The sequence below is a fragment of the Liolophura sinensis genome, chromosome 9 (assembly GCF_032854445.1).
Source record: "Liolophura sinensis isolate JHLJ2023 chromosome 9, CUHK_Ljap_v2, whole genome shotgun sequence".
Lineage (NCBI taxonomy): Eukaryota > Metazoa > Mollusca > Polyplacophora > Chitonida > Chitonidae > Liolophura > Liolophura sinensis.
This window is the reverse complement of record NC_088303.1, coordinates 5,911,268-5,935,087: the sequence shown is the minus strand read 5'-3', so window position 1 is coordinate 5,935,087 and position 23,820 is coordinate 5,911,268. Positions and strand designations below refer to the sequence as shown.

General features: G+C 40.4%; 2 protein-coding genes across 3 annotated transcripts in view; one reads left to right on the top strand and one right to left on the bottom strand.

The window, feature by feature from the left end:
• LOC135475358 (palmitoyltransferase ZDHHC3-like) overlaps window positions 1–7,316 on the bottom strand; it is a 30,042-nt gene extending 22,726 nt beyond the window's left edge. The window contains 3 exon segments of the mRNA XM_064755218.1: window positions 2,737–2,861; window positions 6,157–6,514; window positions 7,239–7,316. Coding sequence (XP_064611288.1) covers window positions 2,737–2,861; window positions 6,157–6,514; window positions 7,239–7,240 — 485 coding nt within the window. The 5' untranslated portion in view covers window positions 7,241–7,316.
• A 321-nt stretch (window positions 7,317–7,637) lies between these two features.
• On the top strand, window positions 7,638–21,696 carry LOC135475219 (exosome complex component RRP42-like). 2 transcript variants are annotated; one of them, XM_064755032.1, is made up of 9 exons: window positions 7,638–7,708; window positions 8,434–8,535; window positions 10,294–10,388; window positions 11,140–11,305; window positions 12,611–12,681; window positions 13,400–13,520; window positions 15,332–15,390; window positions 20,775–20,871; window positions 21,189–21,696. In XM_064755032.1, exons 1-9 carry the CDS (start codon window positions 7,652–7,654, stop codon window positions 21,291–21,293), a joined length of 873 nt encoding a protein of 290 aa, XP_064611102.1. In that variant the 5' UTR covers window positions 7,638–7,651; the 3' UTR covers window positions 21,294–21,696. The 2 variants fall into 2 exon arrangements, with proteins under 2 accessions (XP_064611102.1, XP_064611103.1); XM_064755033.1 differs by having other exon boundaries at window positions 7,656–7,708; window positions 8,421–8,535.
• The last annotated feature ends 2,124 nt before the right edge of the window (window positions 21,697–23,820 follow it).

The following is a 23,820-nucleotide window of genomic DNA, read 5'->3' as shown; positions in this document are numbered from 1 at the left end:
GAAGTTACATGTATTTCTATAGACCGAGAATGCACCTGTTTCCAATGATGACACCCAATCCCTGTTTCGCATTTTATCTGTATGAGCCTGGGGTACGGACGACACAATATCATATTCCCGATTTCCCTAACATAGCAGCTTTATAAGAATTCCAGGTTAAAAGTTGACTTACAGAGTTGTCAAGTTTGTCAGAACAAACTCAAACTCAAGTCCACCACTCTTCAGAAATAACTATGCTTAACCTATTTGTTGTCTTTTTCTTTAAGTTAAGGTATGATATGTGCACTGCCCTGATTCAGGCCTCAAACCCTCCACTTAAAAACAAGTTGTTAAGGTGCTTGTCATTCAGCCACTAGGTCACATGAGACGTGTTCTATTCCAATCTTGGACCGCGAATTTTCAAAATTCCTCTACTTCCTAGAGACCATGGGCCTTCCATGTCTCACATGGAAAAATTGTCCACACTACAGTAGATGTACCACTGACAGGTGGTTTGCTCTGGGCACTCCAGCTTCCTCCATTCTTAATATACTTGCTAACATTGTATAAGTGAAAAATACTTTGGTAACAACAATAAAAAGAAAAAAAAATAATCAGTTCACTAGAAAAATTTCATGAACCTGTCAACTGGCAGTTCAATAACTCTTGCCCTCAGTGTGACATGACCAGTGCATATGCTCTCCCATGCTGAAAGATGGGAATTTCTTCACACTCAGCACTTGATGGATGAGATAATGAAATTCTCTAGACAAACAAGAGATAAATATGAGCAGATATTAAATATTTACAACCGTATTTGAATTCAAACCATCCTTCCTGCAAGCCTGATACAGTGTGCATGAAGGCTACTTAAAAGAAAAGATTCTGGGCTTGGTAATGGCAGTCCGAACATGTCCACAATTGCAGGCAACCACACTTGTAATGTACATGTAATGTTTGGTCCTTATATACATGCAACTATGGTTCGCAAGATAAAGGAGGCAAGTGGTCTCCTCACACTTCACGCAAGACCACATGAGATTACTGTCAATTGCTTATTGCCATCAATGTGTAAAGACCCACGTCCCAGGATCAAGAAATGATCCCAGACATAAGTCAAAATTAAATTTGGTATGTTCCTCACTTTAGTTGAAATTTGTTTTACAATAAATTACCCATAATTTACATTGGCAAGCCATATTTTGACCTTGTTACATTGGAAATAACAATATTATAGTGATTTGAAATTTGATCTAAGTTAAGATCATGCTGTGATCCCAGGGCCAGAGAAGCAGTGCATCTCATTTCCATTTCATCACATATCACATGGAGTATCCAAAAAACTTAGCATCATATGTGTACGTGTTGTCTGCCTTGATTGATCCCGTCTGAGAAAGGCACTGATTTATCCATTTATTTCATTGATGTCTTATGCCGTTCTTAACAATGTTTCACTCATATGACAGCAGTCAGCATTATGGTGGAAGGAACAGATTTACACATGTACATCAGCTAGCTCAAGTGTCACTTTCATTGCAGGCATAACAACAGTTGAGGCACATGTCACAATATTAAAATTAGCTTTGATAGCAAAGCTTTTAAATGGCTTTTATGTAGAAGACTATTTCAAACAACTCTCTTGACAGATACTGTACCTTGGATACTAATGTCCAAAAAAGGATGTTTTCTTATTTCTGAAAATTACCAAGCCCACTGCACATCAATGATGGAGTATTAATCTACATGACATGAGGTCAGAATTACTTCAGGATTCCAGGAGACAGGTGTACAGCTTTGATATATAGGACAGCACACTCACAAAGCACTGAGCTGGTTAGTAAATGGAAGAGTACAGATCTAAATTTCTGAGAGCTACAAGCTGGGAAGAATTCAACAGACCCCGACCCTAAGGAAGCACCTATATGTACATCTTCAGGTGAGGGTAGTAACTAGCAAGGTCCCCCTAACCTACATCACCTAACCTTGAAATTTAATTCATCCATTTTAAACCTTTACTTCAAACAGCACTCTTAACTGCATATCTTAATTGCGCAGTAAGACCACATTTCTCCTTCTGAAATATATTTCACTGTATGTTTCAGTGTAAGCTGTAGTGCTAAATCTCTTAAGGCATAACACTAGTAGCAGACAAGCAGACATACCACATCCATTTGTTTTATTTAACCTTTGGATTCCTTGATGGATGTGATCTGAGCAGCAAATTATCAGCTATGACTGTTTATATAAAAACACTTGCTGTGAATAAATTCACCTCACCATGCCCTGATGAAGATATGTACGTAAATGTATATCTTCTGTAGCCTATTACTAAATAGCTTAGTACAAGGGAGACTATTTACAACTCCATACATTTTTGTTCCAGATAACAGTAGCCTCCCTTGGACACAACAACCAGTGTACACATACATACCATTTCACACTAATTAGGGTCACTCTAATATACATTTAATGAACTACAGCCATAATTAATATTCAATAATGTTTTTTACAATAAATGCACAGAATAACTATAACACTGAAATTTTGTTGTTAGTCACGTTTAAATTAGTCAAATACATGGAAAATGACTGACCTGAATGCAAATTCCCAAAATGCACCCCAACCAGAGATCATGTGCATGTCATACAAAACGCTTACTAAACTAAACTAAATAAACTAAAGTCTCAACAGCTTGCATCATAGATCTATAGTTCTCAGAATCAAAATGTGCAAATTCCTCATTTGGGTTCATCTTACCTGCAGTGATGGGCCCTCTCTGGCTTGATGCTCACACATTTTGGACATTTGAATATCACCTGGCCCTCCTTTAGACCCAGCTTCATTATGTTTTCTTTGGTGGCATTACCACGTGGTATGGCACCCTACAGCACAGAAACAGTATATGCATTGATAAAAGTGTCCCATACGAAGTATAAAAAGCATAATTATTTGTCTTTTCTTTACTGTCCTACTCAAATATTTTTCAATCATAACAGTCATTTTTTTGGGTGGAGGAAACTGAAAAGTCCAGTAAACCAACAAACTTTGGGAAGTTTATGTTATTGACACACTTTCCCATATGTGACATGCAGACAGATAATCCTGAGGATGAGGGGAGCAGAGCAATCTGATGAGGGGAGCAGAGCAATCTGATGAGGGGAGCAGAGGAATCTACAAATTCCCTGAACAAGGCTGTGTTGAACTTACACTTCATGTGTCCTACGAATTGAAAGGATGTAAACCCCAATCATGATAAGCAGGTCAGGGCCTCCAATTGAACTGGCTGTTCTACTGAACTCATCCCATTGTACATCGAGCAAGGGAAAAGTTCTGTATGAAACAAAAGTGACAAATATTTGGTGCGTTTTTCACTTTTTTTTTTTTTTTGGTACGATCTATAAAATACTAAACCTCAGTTAGTTACTGGTAGAGATTACAGGGGAGAAAGATCAGTTTTCAGCCATGTAGTAATTCCCATTACACACTGGCTCCAATGTTTGATGTGAGTCACTCATCCTTCGTACCCACCAGTTTGCCAGCGGATCACAGGTGTTCAAGTGACCTGTTCCGGGTGTTCAAGTGATGTACTGAAAGTTCAAGTGGCATATATCTGGTGTTCAAGTGATGCATACCAGGTGTTCAAGTGAGGTATACCAGGTGTTTAAGTGATGTACGTGTAATAATTTCGCACATTCCATTTAAAACTGGCTGCTTCACTCTTCGGGATTTGAAATCGGATCTTTAAGTCCATAGTCCAGCTCTCTACCATTTGAGCACTTCAGTATTCCTCGTTTGATACTACTTGTATAAGCACTAGAAAGCTGGACACGTTACACCCTTCTATGGAGGCTATCATCATACTATCTTTTCCCGGTACTGACATTTTTCAACAACAACACCACGTCAAGCCAAACGCCCTCTATCCCAACTCTTTAACACAATTAAAGATAAACATGTTTCCATTTTCAGTATGGCGGATTAAAATTGATGAGCTACTGGATTTATTTTTTCAAGCGAATTTTTTATTTGCAATAATCAGAAAATATCTATTAAAGCTTCTAAATGAGTTGTTTCATGTATCAGCACAAACATATTTGTTTAAAAACAGTACTTAGAATATTGCTGAGAATTCTTTGGCGGGGTGTGGTATTTGTTCAGAGAGACTGCCGTGCTGAGAAATATCATTTTCCTCCCTCAATAGTCCCTCAATAGATCAAGTTCTACTGATAAAAGTGATTGAAGGCTATATAAACATAGAAATTGGCAACAGTTTTCAAGTTAACTTATTGGGTACCTGTTCGAAAAACTTACTAAATTGGTTTATGCGAACATAAACGATAACACGAAGTAAACGTATGTGTTAAACCTATGTAGTCTGTAATAAATAACACAGCACCATGTGTAATGGATAACACGGCACCATGTGTCTTAAGAACTTCATGTAAGACTGCACCAATATCGCTAACATACTAGGGAAATACCTAGTTTTACATGCCTAAACACATGCATCGCGTACGTATTAATTAAGGTGAATTTCAATATTTAGAAAAATTTGTCCGACTTTAGTCAATAAAATGGTGATTTTTCATGAAACATAATGACTCTTGTCAAACAACGAAACCACTGTGTAAGTCAGTTACCGCCACTTACTGTCAGTTGCGGTGTCCAAGTTAGCTGATCACCCAGTCTTGGTTGTGTTTTGTCACCTTGGTCGCTTCACAACCTCTGTGACAAAAGAAGGTCTTGACTGGGTGATCACCTCAACTTCAGGCGGTAACTGTTATGTGCCAGCCTGGCTGCTGGCCTGCACCACATTGAGTAAACTCACCCGATGTGCATGGACTGACAGTGGCATATGCATGGATGACGGGGTATTCATTTATCCTTGACTTTGCCCATTTATCGTTTGGTAATAAACTCTAATTCATGGATGTCGTGAAATTTGAAACACATCCTGCAAGCAACTAAGTACTGATTGAAAATATAATTTATGTTAGGTCTACCTGTACAGATAGAAAAGCTTATGTACGACTATGACCAGGCTAATAATCCTTACATAAAACATCCAGCTTGGTGGTAGAATGCAGGTAGAAGCTTTAACTGGAGCTGATACACATGTAGTTAGTGAAGCTTATTGGTTCTGTCCTGACACCCCACCACCCCAGCCACCCAATATCTCTCCAGCTGTGCCTAGTTGCCAAAAATCACAACTACACGCAGAGAATCAAACGATACAATCTGTAAACAATCTGGCAAATCTATTCGTGAGTTACGGCAATTGTTTTTATAATCCATGATGTACTCAAGAACATTCCACCTGTGACTGGGTAACAACAGCCACGTTCATGAGTGAAAGATAGACAGAGCTACATGTAAGAGAACATGATCTCATTGGTCACAGGCTATTTTAAAACATGATCTCATTGGTCAAGTACTAGTTTGAAATGCCATCACCTTCTAAGTTAAAAAAAACAGGGCTAGGTTAAAACACCATGTCATTCATTGGTCAAGGGCTAGACTGTGACAGGATCTCATTGGTCAAGAGCTAGATTAGAGACCATCTCAATGGTCAAAGGATAGATTAGAACATGATCTCATTGGTCAAGGGCTAGATTAGAACACACTCTCATTGGTCAAGGATTTATTTACTTATCTGACTGGTGTTTTATGCCATACTCCAGAATAAGGGCTAGATTAGAACGCAGTCCCATTGGATCAAGGGCTAAATTAGAACATGGTCTCATCGTACAAGGGTTAAATTAACATATAAATTCATTGCATGAGGGCTAGATTAAAACACAGTTTCATTGGACAAGGGCTAGATTAAAACACCATCTCATTGGTCAAGAGCTAGACTGGAGCATGACCTACATGTAACTGGTCAAGGACTAGATTGAAACACGGCCCAACTGACTCAAGAGCTAGGAGCTTATTTGTCCAGCACTACATTAAAAGACAATCTCATGAATTGGTCAAGGGACGGATTAGAGCATTGTCTCATTGATCAAGGGCTAGATTACACCATGTGTCAAGGGTTCAAGTTCTAAATTACCACTTTAAAGCATTCGGCCAGCAAAGGTACCAGGCACCAAAGCATCATCGGTTCTTTTTGGGCAAATGTCATATAATGTGCATCACATTAAGAATGAATGCACAAATGGCAGGACCATAACTTACAGGGTCAGTGAGCATGGTTCTCATGTGTGAAGACACGGCCATTGTGGACAGGAATGTGAAGAGTAGGCCGTGGACCGTGGCGTAGACCGCTGACGTGCCAGGAATCAACATGACGAACAGGACCACAAACTCTGCGTAGCCCACTAACATCCAGGTAAACACAGCACAGATCACACCGCAGATGTCCTTAACAAACCATAACTGCTGACCCTCTGGCCACATCAAGCCCAGCCGTTTGCAGAATGGAGTACAGTCCACTATGACTACTGTGTCCTCAGCCGGCCGTCTGGCTGACTTCACGATTATTTTACCAGCACCAGTTTCGTGCATCGTGCCATAGCCAGACTCCACTTCATCCCTAAAACAAAACAAGGACAAAATGATTTTGAACAAAGAACAAAATATTTTTTTTTAATTTCGAACAGGACTGACAAGAAATAAATGATTGTTTTATGTGTAAATAGTCTTCAGTAGAAGTAAGTAACTGCAGCACATTCCAAACATACACACTACAACCAGTATGCTATTCCCACCAACATTAACAACAACAACAAACATATAGGGATTATTAAAGAAATTAAACTTCATCTTTTTGATGAGTCCACTGATTTTGTTTAAATGTTGTCAGAGCACATTAGCCTTCAGTCATTTCAGGTTTGAACTAAATATAAGGGGTCCCAAGAGATGAGCCGTTAGTAAGAAAGTAATCTAGGGATCCCCAGACCTGAGATAGGGTGCAAAGAGGGATCCCCAGACCTGAGATGGGATGCAAAGGGACTGTCACTTACGAAGTAGTTCAATTAAATTAAACGATGAGGTCAATTTTCAACAATTTCTGATGTTGAGGCAGGCAACTATCAAAAATTGTTGAAAATAGGCCTCGATGTTTAATTTAACTCCTTAAGAAGTGTGATTAAGGGGTCACAAGAACAGAGATTTGGTATTAGGAAGTACAAATATAAATGAGTGTGTCGTAGTCATTCAGGGCTAGCGTGGAATCAACCGTCAAAACCTGAAAACCGGCCCACACAAAAGGACGCTGAGACAGATCCATGAACTGGAATCAGTAAACTATTACTTACATTGCAGAACTGGTTTGTTTCAAAGAACAGAGCTACAATTAGGACAATATCATCTTATCAGGATGTCCTACACGATACTTGACAACAAGAACTCATGTGTAAAACGTCATTGACTTGTGAGTACAAGCTAAAGCGAAATTGTAGGCAGTGGTTTCAAAATTAGGAATGAATAATATTTTTCTGATCAAAAAATGTGGAAATTGTTATTAATACGGCCCCAGAATCCTGATATCAGCCGTTGGATTATTCTTATATGTAATTAAATGTTAAATGTGTCTCTGTTATTAAACCAAAGACGCAAAATTGTTTCCGTAAGATGTAAAATCTATTCCGTTATATTAGGTTGACGTTTAAATGATGTATTTAAATACTTCTTGCAGACGACGCGCGCAACAACAACAGCAAGAGCGAGCATGGCAGATGTTTTGTTGAGCGATGCGGAGAAAACCTTTATTGTTCATGGAGTTCAGGTAAGATCGTTCTGTCAAGTGTTCCGTCCATTGGGTCATGTAGCTCACAAGTCCTCCGATCAGGGTATTTAATGAAACGGCAAGTCGTTTCGGTGGAAAAATCAGGTTTTAGTTGGGAAGACAAGAGTAAAGGGAGATTACTCCTGAATTACAACAGACCGTCACGTTCAATTTTGTTTACCATTAATGCTTTTATACATTCTTGATTAGGTTCTTTAGAGAGTCTATGGGAATTTCAGTGTTTGAACAAGAAAGATCTCATCGATTAACAAATGGATCAGCCTTGTCTTTACAACTGCTAGCATTGCTTCCTCGGAAATTCACCTGCAAAACTAAAAGTAAATTTGATTTGCGATTCAGTCAGAATTGATTTATTTTTTTTGTTTATCAATAGAGCACTTTAGGAGTTGCACCGATAACAATATCTTTTTAATTGGTGAGGATTTTTGCATTCATAGATGTACAGTACAGAACAGTCACACCTACTAGATATGAAATATAATATAGACCTATTGCTATCAATCATTTTAGCAGGGAGCAACAACATTTTAAAGTTTGGTAAATATTTTCCTAAATGGTGACCTTCCAGGTGAACATAAAACTCACAAATAAGTATGGAAATATAATGTCAAGAATATTCCAACAGACATTCTTCATGATATAACAGTTGCTTGTATACTCTAAGTACATGCAAATTACTTGTAGTATTCAGTCTTATTTTTCAGGATAATGTAAGAGAGGATGGGAGAGGATGTGAAGACTACCGTCACATGGAATTAGAGACAGACATGGTGTCCAACACCAGTGGATCAGCCAGGCTTAGGCTGGTGAGTCTCCTAAGGTAGACTGGTGGGTCTATTCAGGTAGCCTGATTGGTCACCTCAGGTAGCCTGGTGGATCAGACAAACTGGTGGGTAATCTGAGGTAGATTGGTAGGTGTCCTTAGGTGGTCAAATGGATATCCACCGGTAGACTGGTGGGTGTCATCAGGTAGACTGGAGGGTACCCTCAGGTAGACTGATGGGACAACTCAGGTAGCCTGGTGGTTGTCATCAGGTAGGCTGGTGGGTACCCTGAGCTAGACTGATGGGACGCCTCAGGTAGGCTGGTGGTTGTCCTCAGGTTGCCTGATGGGTGTCCTCCGGTTGACAAATGGAACCCCTCAAGTAGCCTGATGGGTACCCTGAGCTAAACTGATGGGTGCCCTCAGGTAGCCTGGTGGGTGTCCTCAGGTAGGCTGGTGGGTGTCCTCAGGTAGGCTGGTGGGTACCCTGAGCTAGACTGATGGGTGTCCTCAGGTAGCCTGGTGGGTGTCCTCAGGTAGGCTGGTGGGTACCCTGAGCCAGACTGGCGGGTGTCCTCAGGTTTCCTGATGGGTGTCCTCAGGTAGGCTGGTGGGTACCCTGAGCTAGACTGACGGTTGTCCTCAGGTTGCCTGATGGAACCCCTCAAGTAGCCTGGTGGGTACCCTGAGCTAAACTGACGGGTTTCCTCAGGTTGACTGATGGGTGTCCTCTGGTTGACTGATGGAACCCCTCAGGTAGGCTGGTGGGTACCCTGAGCTAAACTAATGGGTGTCCTCAGGTAGGCTGGTGGGTACCCTGAGCTAAACTGATGGGTGTCCTCAGGTAGGCTGGTGGGTACCCTGAGCTAGACTGACGGGTTTCCTCAGCTTGACTGACGGGTGTCCTCCGGCTGACTGATGGAACCCCTCAGGTAGCCTGGTGAGTAACCTGAGCTAAACTGACGGGTTTCCTCAGGTTGACTGACGAGTGTCCTCAGGTTGATTGATGGGTCTCCTCAGGTACATTGGAGGGTGCCCTCAGGTAATTTGTTGGGTGCCCTCAGGTACACTGGTGGGTCCCCTCAAGTACACTGGAGGGTCCGCTCAGTCCTCAGTACAGTGATATAGCCCTAAACATTTCTAGGCATTCAGATTGTCTCCTACTGTTGCTGATAGACATTGTTAAGGTATGATGAAATAGTGACTTTAAATCACATGAAACCAAGAAACTGACAAAACATATAGAAAAATTCTGATAGTGCAAGGAGCAGTTATGTGCATGCAGCTGTACTGGAAAAACTATGCCAAATTTTAATATGACTAAGTTATACGACAAATATAGTTATCTGTAAATATGACATTATTTGCATTATTCTTCCAAAAAAGAAAAACAATTCATATTCCTGAAACCAAACATCTGTTCTTTGCTCACAGAAAATCATTTCAAATCTTAATTTGTCAGATCATGCCGAGTAAACCAGACCACTGAAAACACTGTCAAAGGGAGGTAACTCTAGACACAAAAGTGCAATAAATAGCTTCCATCTAGCTTTTGACTAGTGTAGTGTTGCTGTCCAGTCTGCAACTTTTACTTTATTTTGTGAGAAAATACCTGAATCACAAATCTCACTCTCTTGGGGCACGTCTTTGGAGCAGTACAACATACCGCTGAAGTAGCATAGAATGAAGAAATTGATCTCTGGTTAAATGAGCTTGACGTTGTGTTGTGACAATTTTGTAAGGCAGGCTGCTGGAGTGGTGATTTCTGTGATGTATTCTACTGTCGATTTTTCCTCTCCAGGCTAACACAGACATTTTGGTGGGGGTAAAAGCTGACATGGGTCAGCCCACTGCTGATAGGCCTAATCAGGGCCGACTGGAATTCTTTGTGGACTGGTGAGAAGTGAGACCAAACCAGATAAAGTTCATGTAATTTTAAATCCCACTGATGGACTGGTGAAATCCATCCGAAGAATTTCATGCCAGTGGAAAGCTGTGTTATAATCACACAGACTGGCTTCTTAATAAATGTATTTATTTATCTGATTGGTGTTTTACGCTGTACTCAAGAATATTTCACTTATACAACGGCAACCAGCATTATGGTGGGTGGAAACCGGACACTGCCCGCTGGAAACCCATGGCTAACTGCAGATTGCGGACAAACCTTCCCACATATGGCTGGAGAGGAAGCCAGCGTGACCTGGACTTGAACTCACAGTGACCGCATTGGTGAGAGGCTCCCGGGTTGTGCGCTAACATACTGACCCACGGAGGCCCCAGGCTTCTAAATGAAAATTGATTACACATTTAAATGTGGCATGTGGAAGACTTTCCAAATTTGTGGAAAGTCTTTATGTTCAAACTACTTCGTACTTCACACTTTCCCAAAAATTCAATATATCATAATTTATTTATTTCTTTAAGTAGTCATTATCACTTTAGTGTGGTATTGGGTCAAGATCAAGTGGTTAAAGCACTTTGCTCTGCGATGGTTAGGTCATGAGGTGGACTTGAGCTCACAGCAACTGCATTGGTGACCAGGTTCTGAGTCATTGTGCTGCACTAGCACGCTGATGACCGCGCTACAAAGGCTCCCTCTGCAGTGCCTGATTCTGATATAAATGAATATCCTTTATTTTAATAGCTCAGCAAACGCCACTCCCGAGTTTGAAGGCCGAGGTGGGGAAGAATTAGCCACAGAAATCAGCAACACGCTAGCACGAGCATATGACACAGCCACAAGCTTAGACCTGAACTCTTTAGTAATTATTCCAGGGCAGCAGTGTTGGGTCCTGTACGTGGATATCGTGGTATGCCATGCAACTATTACATCTGAGTGTTAAAAATCTTTTGTCGTGAGTAAATTCATGTCATTCTTATGATGGAAGTATGAAACCTGTTCATCATGTACCCAAAGACTTGATTCTTGATTTAATATATTAGAAGTCACCTTCGTATATTTATGAACATTAGCGGACTATTGCTGGTCTTATGGTTAGTGCTTAACTTTCAGTCTCTAGGAACACAAGGTGTGTGTTCAAACCAGCCTTACACAGGGAATTTTCAGATTTCCCCAATCTCACTGCTTGTGGGACCTTGGTGACAACGTGGACAATAAGAAGCTGACAATACTCTTGTGGGCATTGGCATAGTTTAACGTTTGTTGAAGACCACGCCTTGCCTTCCTCCAACATGTATCTGTATGTCACACATTGGAAAAGTTTGGTAGTAACTTGCCAAAGGGTGGTGGTTTACCCGGGCACTGCATTTTCTCCAACCCATAAAACTGACTGTCGTCATGAAAGTTTTTACTCTAGAAAAATTCTAGAGTATGGGGTTAAACAACAGTCAAATAGATAAATAAATAAATATGTATTGCCATTGCAATGTATATTTGTTTTGAACTACACTTATCACAAGTAGTATCACATATCCATTGCTGTTGTAGATTGATTATTGTTAGTTTAAACCACGTCTAGACAACCCAACATCACTCAACTTTTGGTGACCCAACAAGAGACAAGTTGAAGTTGAGTGAACAAGTTGAGCCATGTTCAGTAGTTTGGACAGGTTCTTCAACTCTGTTAAACAACATTAAACACCATCCAACTTTGTTAAATTGGAAATGTGCATGTGTATTTGTTGTCAACAAGTTGAGTCAGGTTGAGTGAATGTAGCCAATCAGCGGGCATGTAGAAATAACGTGACCGTCTTAAGGCAATTGACCTGGGCAAAATGGCAGTGCCAAAGGTGAAAGAGAGAGGAGACAGTTTCATTGATACAGGAGTATGGCTATGGTAATAAGCACAAACGATAAACCCATGACACAATTCTTCCAGGTGAAGGTCATTGTGTCTCTCATTGTGCATTGGAGAGAAAGGTGGAAATTTCCCTCCAATTTATCGAAAGTTTGGAACACAGCTCGACATTGATCAACATACAACACCAGTGTTGGACAGTGTTGACCTATTTGATTTGTAGTATAGATAGGACACCCAACTTACCTCAACAGCATTGAACTTGCTGATGAGTGGACAAAAGTTGAAGGATATTAGATAGTCTGGACGGGGCTTAAGATTGTTACTGTACATGTTTTGTGTTTCTGTTTGTGATAGTTACTGGAATGTGGTGGGAATCTCTTTGACGCAGTTTCAATAGCCGTAAAAGCTGCCTTATATAACACTAAGTAAGTAAAGGATACCGCATACTCCATCATTTAAAGAGAAGGAAAGCTAAAAAATCAAATTAAGCTCATCAGATGGACTAAACAATGTGTAAAAATATATCATTGTTTTTTTTTTCAGTTTTTTTTTTTGGCAATTTGCATTAAATTTTTGAATTATATGGTGGGCTTTTTGAACCATATAGGTGGTGTTTATCACATCATCAGAAGTGTTTCTGCTAGCAACCTGCGGATGGTCGTGGGTTTCCCCCCGGCTCTGCCCGGTTTCCATCCACCATAATGCTAGCCACCGTCTTATAAGTGAAATACTCTTGAGTATGGCATAAAACACCAGACAAATAAATAAATAAATAATCAGAAGTGTTTTGTCTATAAACACACCTTTTAATGTTTGAATAGTTATTACCCATGAATAAAAGATTACTTTGATGTTCTCCAGAATTCACCTGTAGATGAATATAATGCAAATACAGTGATGTGAAATACTGAGGAGTGTGTGTACTTACCACTGGCAGTATGGTCCATAAAGCCCACCATTTGAATATTTGACCTCCATTAATTCAGTTAAAAAAGAAAGTGTAAGAAAATAAGCACATTTATTTTTGGAGTCAGTTTTGAATGGCCTATCTGCTGATCCAGCTTCATTTTTGTGCTGTCCTTTCCTGTATTTTTAAATTATGAAAACACTTTTCTTTTGTAATTCAAAAAACATCACTTTCAGAATCCCTAATGTGACTGTTTCTGAGGAAGAAGGGCACACAGAGCTGGAGATCTCTGATGATCCATACGATGTCAAACGTCTGAATGTTGTCTCCTCCCCTGTTCTCATCACACTCAGTAAGGTAAGGTGTCCAGTGTTGTCTCCTCCCCTGTCCTCACCACACTCAGTAAGGTAAGGTGCCCAGTGTCGTCTCCTCCCCTGTCCTCATCACACTCAGTAAGGCAAGGTGCCCAGTGTTATCTCCTCCCCTGTTCTCATCACACTCAGTAAAGTAAGGTGTCCAGTGTTGTCTTCTGTCCTGTTCTCATCACACTCAGTAAGGCAAGGTGCCCAGTGTTGTCTACTCTCCTGTTCTCATCACACTCAGTAAGGTAAGGTGCCCAGTGTCGTCTCCTCTCTGTTCTCATCACACTCAGTAAGGTAAGGTGTCCAGTGTTGTCTTCTGTCCTGTTTTCATCACATTCAGTAAGGTAAGGTGCCCAGTGTCGTCTCCTCCCCTGCCCTCATCACACACAGTAAGGTAAGGTGCCCAGTGGCGCCTCCTCCCTTGCCCTCATCACACACAGTAAGGTAAGGTGCCAAGTATCGCCTCCTCCCTTGCCCTCATCACACACAGTAAGGTAGGGTGCCCAGTGTCGTCTCCTCCCTTGCCCTCATCACACACAGTAAGGTAAGGTGCCCAGTGTCGTCTCCTCCCTTGCCCTCATCACACACAGTAAGGTAAGGTGCCCAGTGTCGCCTCCTCCCTTGCCCTCATCACACACAGTAAGGTAGGGTGCCGAGTGTCGTCTCCTCCCTTGCCCTCATCACACACAGTAAGGTAAGGTGCCGAGTGTCGTCTCCTCCCTTGCCCTCATCACACACAGTAAGATAAGGTGCCCAGTGTCGCCTCCTCCCTTGCCCTCATCACACACAGTAAGGTAAGGTGCCCAGTGTCGCCTCCTTCCTTGCCCTCATCACACACAGTAAGGTAAGGTGCCCAGTGTCGCCTCCTCCCTTGCCCTCATCACACACAGTAAGGTAAGGTGCCCAGTGTTCTCCTGCAAAATGCAGTGCAATCATCTCGCCTCAAGTAAGTTATCCCTAATTGGCTAGGAGCAACCAGCTGTGGAAAGCGCCTCAGAGCTATGTTTAAGCTTGCCTTTACTAGCTGCTGATTGATTGGGTTTTTTTCTCATTTTCTCATGACCTTTTCCTTCAAATCACAGATGTTACATGTGAAGATAATGTGCTTCACTCTTTGTAAACTTGAGATAGAGCAGAAGTAGGTTAATAAAAAAGGACAACATTGATCTGAAGTTTACTTTACACAAACATTCATAGTAAATGTTTGTTACATACAATGCAAAATTTCAGTTTTGGAATACTATATGTATGTGGATTAACTTTTATGCAATTGTTGTTGCAGGTATGTTCTATTTTATGCGGAGCAAATTGGTGTTAGACCATAATCTTTCATTCATATTTTAAACAGAGGTCACAAGGTATTGCAAACAAGCATAGCCAAACTTCAAGACATGGCGTAAAGTATAAACTGTGATGCATATTCATGTAATCAAGTTAAAAACTTAAATCTTCTCACGCCCAAAGCTCAATGAATTTAAATGGACAATTAAATTTGTTCTCATGTTGAAGTTCTTCAAAGAATGAATTACAAAGATGATATTAACTAGTAAACCTGTAAAGTTTTAACCTTGTGTGTAATTTTGTTGATAAATTTGCTAAACCTTTGTTCTGACTGTGGTTTATATAAACCATTATCTTGGTTCAAATCCAGCTCTTGCTGATTTGACTGCAGAGTCAGGTGGTTTGTTTGCTACTTTGTACCCCTAAATTCTTCAGAACATTGTCATTATAAATTCAGCTGTAAATGCATTTGAATTAGTAAATGTTTTGTTGAACGTTTAACTGATATTTATTTTCTTTCTTCAGATTGGGAACTGTCATTTGGTAGATGCCAGTCAGAAGGAAGAGTCGTGCTGTCTGGCCAGGTATGTGATGGAATCAATAAGTACATAGGATTGAATTTGAGTTCATCACTGCACTGAGAAAGTTCTCACTGTGATAGCAGCAATCAATGTTTTGGTTGGAGGTAGCATGCAGTGGTATGCATGTGTTACTTGACAGTTCACTACATTCACTAGAAAAGGAGGAGGACCACCTTAAAATCAAGACAGAGGTCATGTCATTCAGATCCAGTAATGGTTTTCGTGCTTTTTTTTTTGCAGTTGCAAAAACAGACATCTATGGTGGATGTAAAAATAGCTGTTATATTTCCATGTTAACAGATATAGGTGTTGTACTACACGTAGATTCATGTTCAGTGTAGAAACTGCAGATATAGGTGTTGTACTCATGTACATTCATGTTCAGTGTAGAAACTGCAGATACAGGTGTTGTACTACATGTACATTCTTGTTCCATCCTAGAAACTGCAGATACGGGTGTGGTAGTACATGTACATTCATGTTCAGTGTGGAATCTGCAGATACAGGTGTTGTACTACATGTACAGTGTAGAAACTGCAGATATAGGTGTTGTACTACATGTACATTCATGTTCAGCTTAGAAACTGCAAATATAGGTGTTGTACTACATGTACATTCTTGTTCATCCTAGAAACTGCAGATACTGGTGTTGTACTACATGTACGTTCATGTTCAGTGTAGAAACTGCAGATATAGGTGTGGTACTACATGTACATTCATGTTCAGTGTAGAAACTGCAGATATAGGTGTGGTACTACATGTACGTTCATGTTCAGTGTAGAAACTGCAGATACAGGTGTTGTACTATATGTACATTCTTGTTCATCCTAGAAACTGCATTAAACGACTTAATGAAGATTTTATGTGTGTAGTGTGTGGTAGTACATGTACATTCACGTTCAGTGTGGAATCTGCAGATACAGGTGTGGTAGCACATGTACTGTTCAGTGTAGAAACTGCAGATATAGGTGTGGTACTACATGTACGTTCATGTTCAGTGTAGAAACTGCAGATATAGGTGTGGTACTATATGTACATTCTTGTTCATCCTAGAAACTGCATTAAACAACTCTTTTGCTGGGTGCCCAGGCATATGGGTATCCCTGGAAATACTGCTGCAGATGAAGCGGCTTTGCATTCCGTTGCTACCCCAGGCATATGGGTATCCCTGGAAATAGGTATAGGTGTTGTACTACATGTACATTCTTGTTCATCCTAGAAACTGCAGATATAGGTGTGGTACTACATGTACATTCATGTTCAGTGTAGAAGCTGCAGATATAGGTGTGGTACTACATGTATGTTCATGTTCAGTGTAGAAACTGTAGATATAGGTGTTGTACTACATGTACATTCTTGTTCATCCTAGAAACTGCAGATATAGGTGCGGTATTACATGTACGTTCTTGTTCAGTGTGTAGAAACTGCAGATATAGGTGTTGTACTACATGTACATTCATGTTCAGTGTAGAAACTGCAGATATAGGTGTTGTACTACATGTACGTTCATGTTCAGTGTAGAAACTGCAGATATAGGTGTGGTACTACATGTACGTTCATGTTCAGTGTAGAAACTGCAGATACAGGTGTTGTACTACATGTACATTCATGTTCAGTGTAGAAACTGCAGATATAGGTGTGGTACTACATGTACATTCATGTTCAGTGTAGAAGCTGCAGATATAGGTGTTGTACTACATGTACGTTCATGTTCAGTGTAGAAACTGCAGATATAGGTGTGGTACTACATGTACATTCTTGTTCATCCTAGAAACTGCAGATATAGGTGTTGTACTACATGGACGTTCATGTTCAGTGTAGAAACTGCAGATACAGGTGTTGTACTACATGTACAGTCATGTTTAGTGTAGAAACTGCAGATATAGGTGTGGTACTACATGTACATTCATGTTCAGTGTAGAAACTGCAGATACAGGTGTTGTACTATATGTACATTCTTGTTCATCCTAGAAACTGCATTAAAAGACTTAATGAAGATTTTATGTGTGTAGTGTGTGGTAGTACATGTACATTCACGTTCAGTGTGGAATCTGCAGATACAGGTGTGGTAGCACATGTACATTCTTGTTCAGTGTAGAAACTGCAGATATAGGTGTGGTACTATATGTACATTCTTGTTCATCCTAGAAACTGCATTAAACAACTTAATGAAGATTTTATCATTGTCTTTTGCTGGGTGCCCAGGCATATGGGTATCCCTGGAAATACTGCTGCAGATGAAGCGGCTTTGCATTCCGTTGCTACCCCAGGCATATGGGTATCCCTGAAAATAGGTATAGGTGTTGTACTACATGTACATTCTTGTTCATCCTAGAAACTGCAGATATAGGTGTGGTACTACATGTACATTCATGTTCAGTGTAGAAGCTGCAGATACAGGTGTGGTACTACATGTACGTTCATGTTCAGTGTAGAAACTGTAGATATAGGTGTTGTACTACATGTACATTCTTGTTCATCCTAGAAACTGCAGATATAGGTGTGGTATTACATGTACAGTCATGTTCAGTGTAGAAACTGCAGATATAGGTGTGGTACTACATGTACATTCATGTTCAGTGTAGAAACTGCAGATATAGGTGTGGTACTGCATGTACATTCATGTTCAGTGTAGAAACTGCAGATATAGGTGTTGTACTACAAGGACGTTCATGTTCAGTGTAGAAGCTGTAGATATGGGTGTTTTACTACATGTACATTCATGTTCAGTGTAGAAACTGCAGATATAGGTGTTGTACTACATGTATGTTCATGTTCAGTGTAGAAGCTGCAGATATAGGTGTGGTACTACATGTACATTCATGTTCAGTGTAGAATCTGCAGATACGGGTGTTGTACTACATGTACATTCATGTTCAGTGTAGAAACTGCAGATATAGGTGTGGTACTACATGTATGTTCATGTTCAGTGTAGAAGCTGCAGATATAGGTGTGGTACTACATGTACATTCATGTTCAGTGTAGAATCTGCAGATACGGGTGTTGTACTACATGTATGTTCATGTTCAGTGTAGAAGCTGTAGATATGGGTGTTGTACTACATGTACATTCATGTTCAGTGTAGAAACTGCAGATATAGGTGTGGTACTACATGTATGTTCATCTTCAGTGTAGAAGCTGTAGATACGGGTGTTGTACTACATGTACGTTCATGTTCATTGTAGAAGCTGCAGATATAGGTGTGGTACTACATGTACATTCATGTTCAGTGTAGAAACTGCAGATATAGGTGTTGTACTACATGTACATTCATGTTCAGTGTAGAAGCTGCAGATATAGGTGTTGTACTACATGTACGTTCATGTTCAGTGTAGAAACTGCAGATATAGGTGTGGTACTGCATGTACATTCATGTTCAGTGTAGAAACTGCAGATATAGGTGTGGTACTACATGTATGTTCATGTTCAGTGTAGAAACTGCAGATATAGGTGTTGTACTACATGTACATTCATGTTCAGTGTAGAAGCTGCAGATATAGGTGTTGTACTACATGTACGTTCATGTTCAGTGTAGAAACTGCAGATACAGGTGTGGTACTACATGTATGTTCATGTTCAGTGTAGAAGCTGCAGATATAGGTGTGGTACTACATGTACATTCATGTTCAGTGTAGACGCTGTAGATACGGGTGTTGTACTACATGTATGTTAATGTTCAGCGTAGATATAAAACAACGAGAGGATGTTTAGAAGCTAGAAAGAATCGGCGACGTGCTTCAGCTGCTTCACAATGGCCCTAAAAGCAGAGCCATAGTCTTATGATTCATTTTAGTCACTGTCACAAGAATATATAAAAAAAAGTCTTGAAATGAGATTTGGAATCTTACCTAGATTCTGCATATTTCTAGCCTTTTATTTATTTATTTATTTGATTGGTGTCTTACACTGTACTCGAGAATATTTCATTTAAGTAGGGCGTAGGTTGACTTGCGATCATAAACAGCTGGGTACAACTCAACTCAACCTTATGATCATGAGCACTGGCTGTGTCTGATCAGATTCAGACTATGACTGGTGGCAACTGTGAGCAGACACTTATAGCAACATGATAGTCATGTGACCTATTCATGATGGTGGGACCCTTGTACATGATGCGTGGATGTATTTGATATAATGTCTAATGTACCTTTGTCTTTTCTTTTGAAATTTAAGATTGTTGGAAAATTTCCTTGTCCTTTTATTCCTACTTTTCACTTGATACCCCCATTTAATGAAAGGATAGACAAATTTAATAATTTGTTCTAATTATAGCCTTCTCCCTCCTTACACAACCCATGTGCATCATATGCTTTGTCTGTGCCTAGCAAGAGGTGTTCTACAAGCACGGGCTGCCTCCACAAATGGATGAGCTTATTTTTCGCCTCATGGGTCCACTCAGTGGTCGCCATTATTCATAGTGGAACTCATGCATGCACTGGGAGCAACCGTGACCATGGACGCAAGCACGCGTAGATTGATTGAACTGGGTACAAATGCATGCTTTGAGTTACAGAAAAGTAGAACATGTTCAACTCCGAGCAGCCACGGAGTCAGCAGTTGTCAGTGACCGCAAGCCCACGTAGATCAGGTCAAACCAGCATCCGGTTGTATGGTGCTCGCTGCTTCCAGTTGCCAAAAACCCAGTTGCTGCCAAACACAAGGTCAATATACGCCCGGCTTTACGACAGCTGATTCAGTCTGGTGCTAAAAATTATGTCTCCTCCCTGATATACCTGTAGGTGGTAAATGAGTTGTTGTGCCTAAATATGAGTAACTGATCTCTTTCCAAGTAATCTAAAGTGCCGTTACTATAGAGGCACACAGACCCAGTGACCAGTAAATCATAGGCTATTGCTCAAGTCTCCACTCATGGACCAGACTACTTTTGTATACATGTATTAAAGGTTTTATGAAAAGCTTGGGTTTTATTCTCTTAATACATGGTATATGATGTGTCCTAAGATATGAAAGTGCAATAAAGCTTCTCAGCTTACTCCTTGGGGCATAAAATGGGTTTAAACTACAGTTTTCATAAATCCCCAGCCATCAGTCTGGAAAGTAAGTAGTCTGCCGTCGTTATGTCATTGGTGATAGTCAAAACAGCTTTGTAGTTAACGGAGCTTGAATCGGGGGTGTTAATTAAGCTGATCCCTCATTCCCCGTATCTTCCTTGATGACGTCATTTCCGATCATTGATGGAAAATATGCATAAAATAGAGGGGTTGTTTAGAAATATAAAAAATGCCTCAAAATGAAATGAATTTTCCCCCTACTTTTTGGGGGCATATTTTTCTTCATTTTCCTTAAAACCATACTTTTAGTAATCATAATCAAAGGGTAAATTAACATGTTAACATTGAAAGAAACTGTCATGACTTCTTTTGCAGAGTTATAATGGGAATAACAGACAAAGGTACAGTGACAGCCCTAAAGAAGGAAGGATCAGGAAGCCTACACCCTGATAGTGTCTTGGATATGATGGAGGTATATGTAGGATATTACTTCTACTTTCACAGAACTTTATAAACCACTTTTTCTAACTTTTCTTATGATGTTGCATGTACACTTTTCCACGCATGTGAAGTGTTATTAACGACTGTAGTCAAAAAGTTTACGTACTATAACCTCAGACCTTATTAACTTTGAAGTGAAGGTAAACAACACACCAAACCAATTCTGTCATCAATTTTATTTTGTTTGGAATTTTAAGTTGTGACACACATTTAACACAAAACGCTGGTATGAGTTTCCATTCTCTTTATAAACCCTTTGTACCTTTTATCACTTTTATATGTTCACAGTCTGGAAAGCGGGTTGGACAGGCATTAAACAAGAGATTATTGGAAGTTTTGAAAGACGAAGAGAAACTAGGCAGCAAGAAACACACCATGGGTTTTTTGAAGTGACCCGACATTTGTCAGAATAGGACTAGACATTTTATGTAAGGAGACTTGGAAAACAATTGCCCTATGATGATGGGCCAGTGAAATGCCATGAATTCGTGTGTTGGCCCGTCATGGACATGCTTGTTGGAGGGGATGAAAATGCCAGACTAACAGCAAGACAAGATGCAGGGATCATTTGACATTCCAATAGCAATCAGAATTTAAAGGCAGTGATTCCATGCCCCCGCTAATGAATGAGAATGTATGGGTAGTTCTACAGTTCAATTTACTCCAAAGGCAGATATAAACTTCCTTTGTCTAATGACTAACTACTACCAGTCATTAACTCATTCATTCTTCAGACAATTTGCCCCATATTAGTCATGTCAAAGACATGTACAATAAAATGGACTTTGTGACTTGATTGTAGTTGTCATTTTATTTTATTGATTGTTGTTAAATGTCATAATCAAGAATTTTCACTTGTATGACGGCAGTCTGTTTGATGGGTGATGAAAACCAGATTGCCCTGGGTAAACCACCCACCTTTGGCATGTTCAAACTTTTCCACAATTAAAGTGCATTTGCATGCCATGTATATGGAAGACTTCAGATGATCTACAATCTTTAGACATGGCCACACAAGCATCGTTGACAGCTTATTGTCACACCAACAGACTTAGCAAATGTACAGATTCCCTGCAGAGCTCCTGATCTTGCCGAAGCCAATTTGTCCCTGTCCAAGGATATCGCCGTTTTGAAATGCAGCTACTTCTACCCGAAACGATTACTCTGGACAGTTCTCCCATCCTCAACCTGGCTGAGCTACCCTCACAGGTTTTGTCGTTCATTGCTGAGCAGATTGACCAATAAGTTGGAAGGCTTGTATTCAGGCTTTCGCTGGTAAAGCTGTAACTTTAAATTGTGAGGTGTTTGGTACCTACTTGTAGTATGATTTACTCCGGCACCCTCCCTGTTCAACATGATCGTGAGAATCATCCAGGAACTCTTGCCTAAGGCATTGTCGATTGGGTCCAGTTGACCAGTGATTCTGTAAGCTGGAGACCACGTGATCTTATCAAAAAACAGTGTGAGTGAAGAAAACGGTCCTCCCAACAGTATTGCATAAGAAAATGCATATTTTTGAATCGCTGTCAGCGATCTTGTATCCCTTGGATATGTATAATTTCCAGCTTTCCAGACAGTCTGAGTATTTCTGCAGAATTTTCGTGATGTTATTTAGTACATCTACGCCTAACTGGTCGCTAGTGAAGTGGCAAAAAGTGACCTTTTCCACAATGCTGTGCCATTGGGCGACCATTTTGTTTGACGCGAAAGGGTGGTCACGTCACCTCCGACCCCACTAAGAAAATTGCATGCTGCAATCCTCATGCAGCTAAAAGTCACAAGATTTTCTGGTACTTGTACTTGGTAAAGGCATTATATTATTCCAGTTTCTTTCATCCATAAATCAGAATCCCTATGTGTCGTGAAAAGTTCTCTGTGTGAGTACTTGGGGTTTCACGTAATACTTAACAATTTTTCAGTCATATGACAACAAAGGAATCCTTAGGGTGCATGTAATGTGCCAACTTGTTGCAGGAGGGATTTCCACTGCTCTTTTATCTAGTGCTGCTTCATGGAAACGACTTACCGAAGGCAAGTAAGCCGCCCTACCCGAGCCATTATACCGATACGGGTCAACCAGTTGTTGCACTATACCCTTCATGCTGAACGCCACGCGAGGAAGTTACAACTTCCTCTTTTAAAGTCTTAGGTGTCACTCGACCCAGGATTGACCCTGGATCTACCGCTCCCTAAGCGAAGCTCTACCAACTGTGCTATCGGGGCCGGTAGTTCTCCGTGTGAAATGCAAATCAAATAACTTTCAAGTGAACATAAAGTCTGCCACTATCAATACCAGTACATAGGAAAGAATATATTAGAAAGAAAAATGTGTTTCAGAAAAAAGTTTCAGAAAGCCAAGAAGATTCAGCACTTGGGACATTGCACTGACTGGCAATTCACTGGAAGTAGCCATGCGCTGATGAACTCAGCTAATCGTTAGTGCTGAAAGCGTTACGTGATAATTGCCAGTCACGTCGGGTCTTGATTGTCGTATTGTGTTTCGTATTGTGGATAGACAGGTATTGTGGATAGACAGGTATTGTGGATAGACAGATATCGATGCAATCAGTTGGATTTTACGTTTAGTTCAAGTGTTACCTTGATGCATTTTGAACCACACATTTATGAGCAGGGAACTGAGAATGGCTGCCCGTGTCACAGTGCAGGACTGTCATTGCTTGAAGAAAAACGTTGTGACTTTGCATTATTTTTTCTTAGCAAAGTCAGATTTATTACCAAGATATGCTCCCAAAATCTGACTGAAAGGGTCTGTTATCAGTCAAGGTCCTGCTTGTTCAGTGAATTCCCTGATGTCGGCACAGCCAGCTAGCCAACACTCATGTGGGACGAGAGCGAGCGGGACAGCTATAGCACGACGCTTGTGTCCACGAACATCGCCCAGACTGAGCATGAAGCTGAA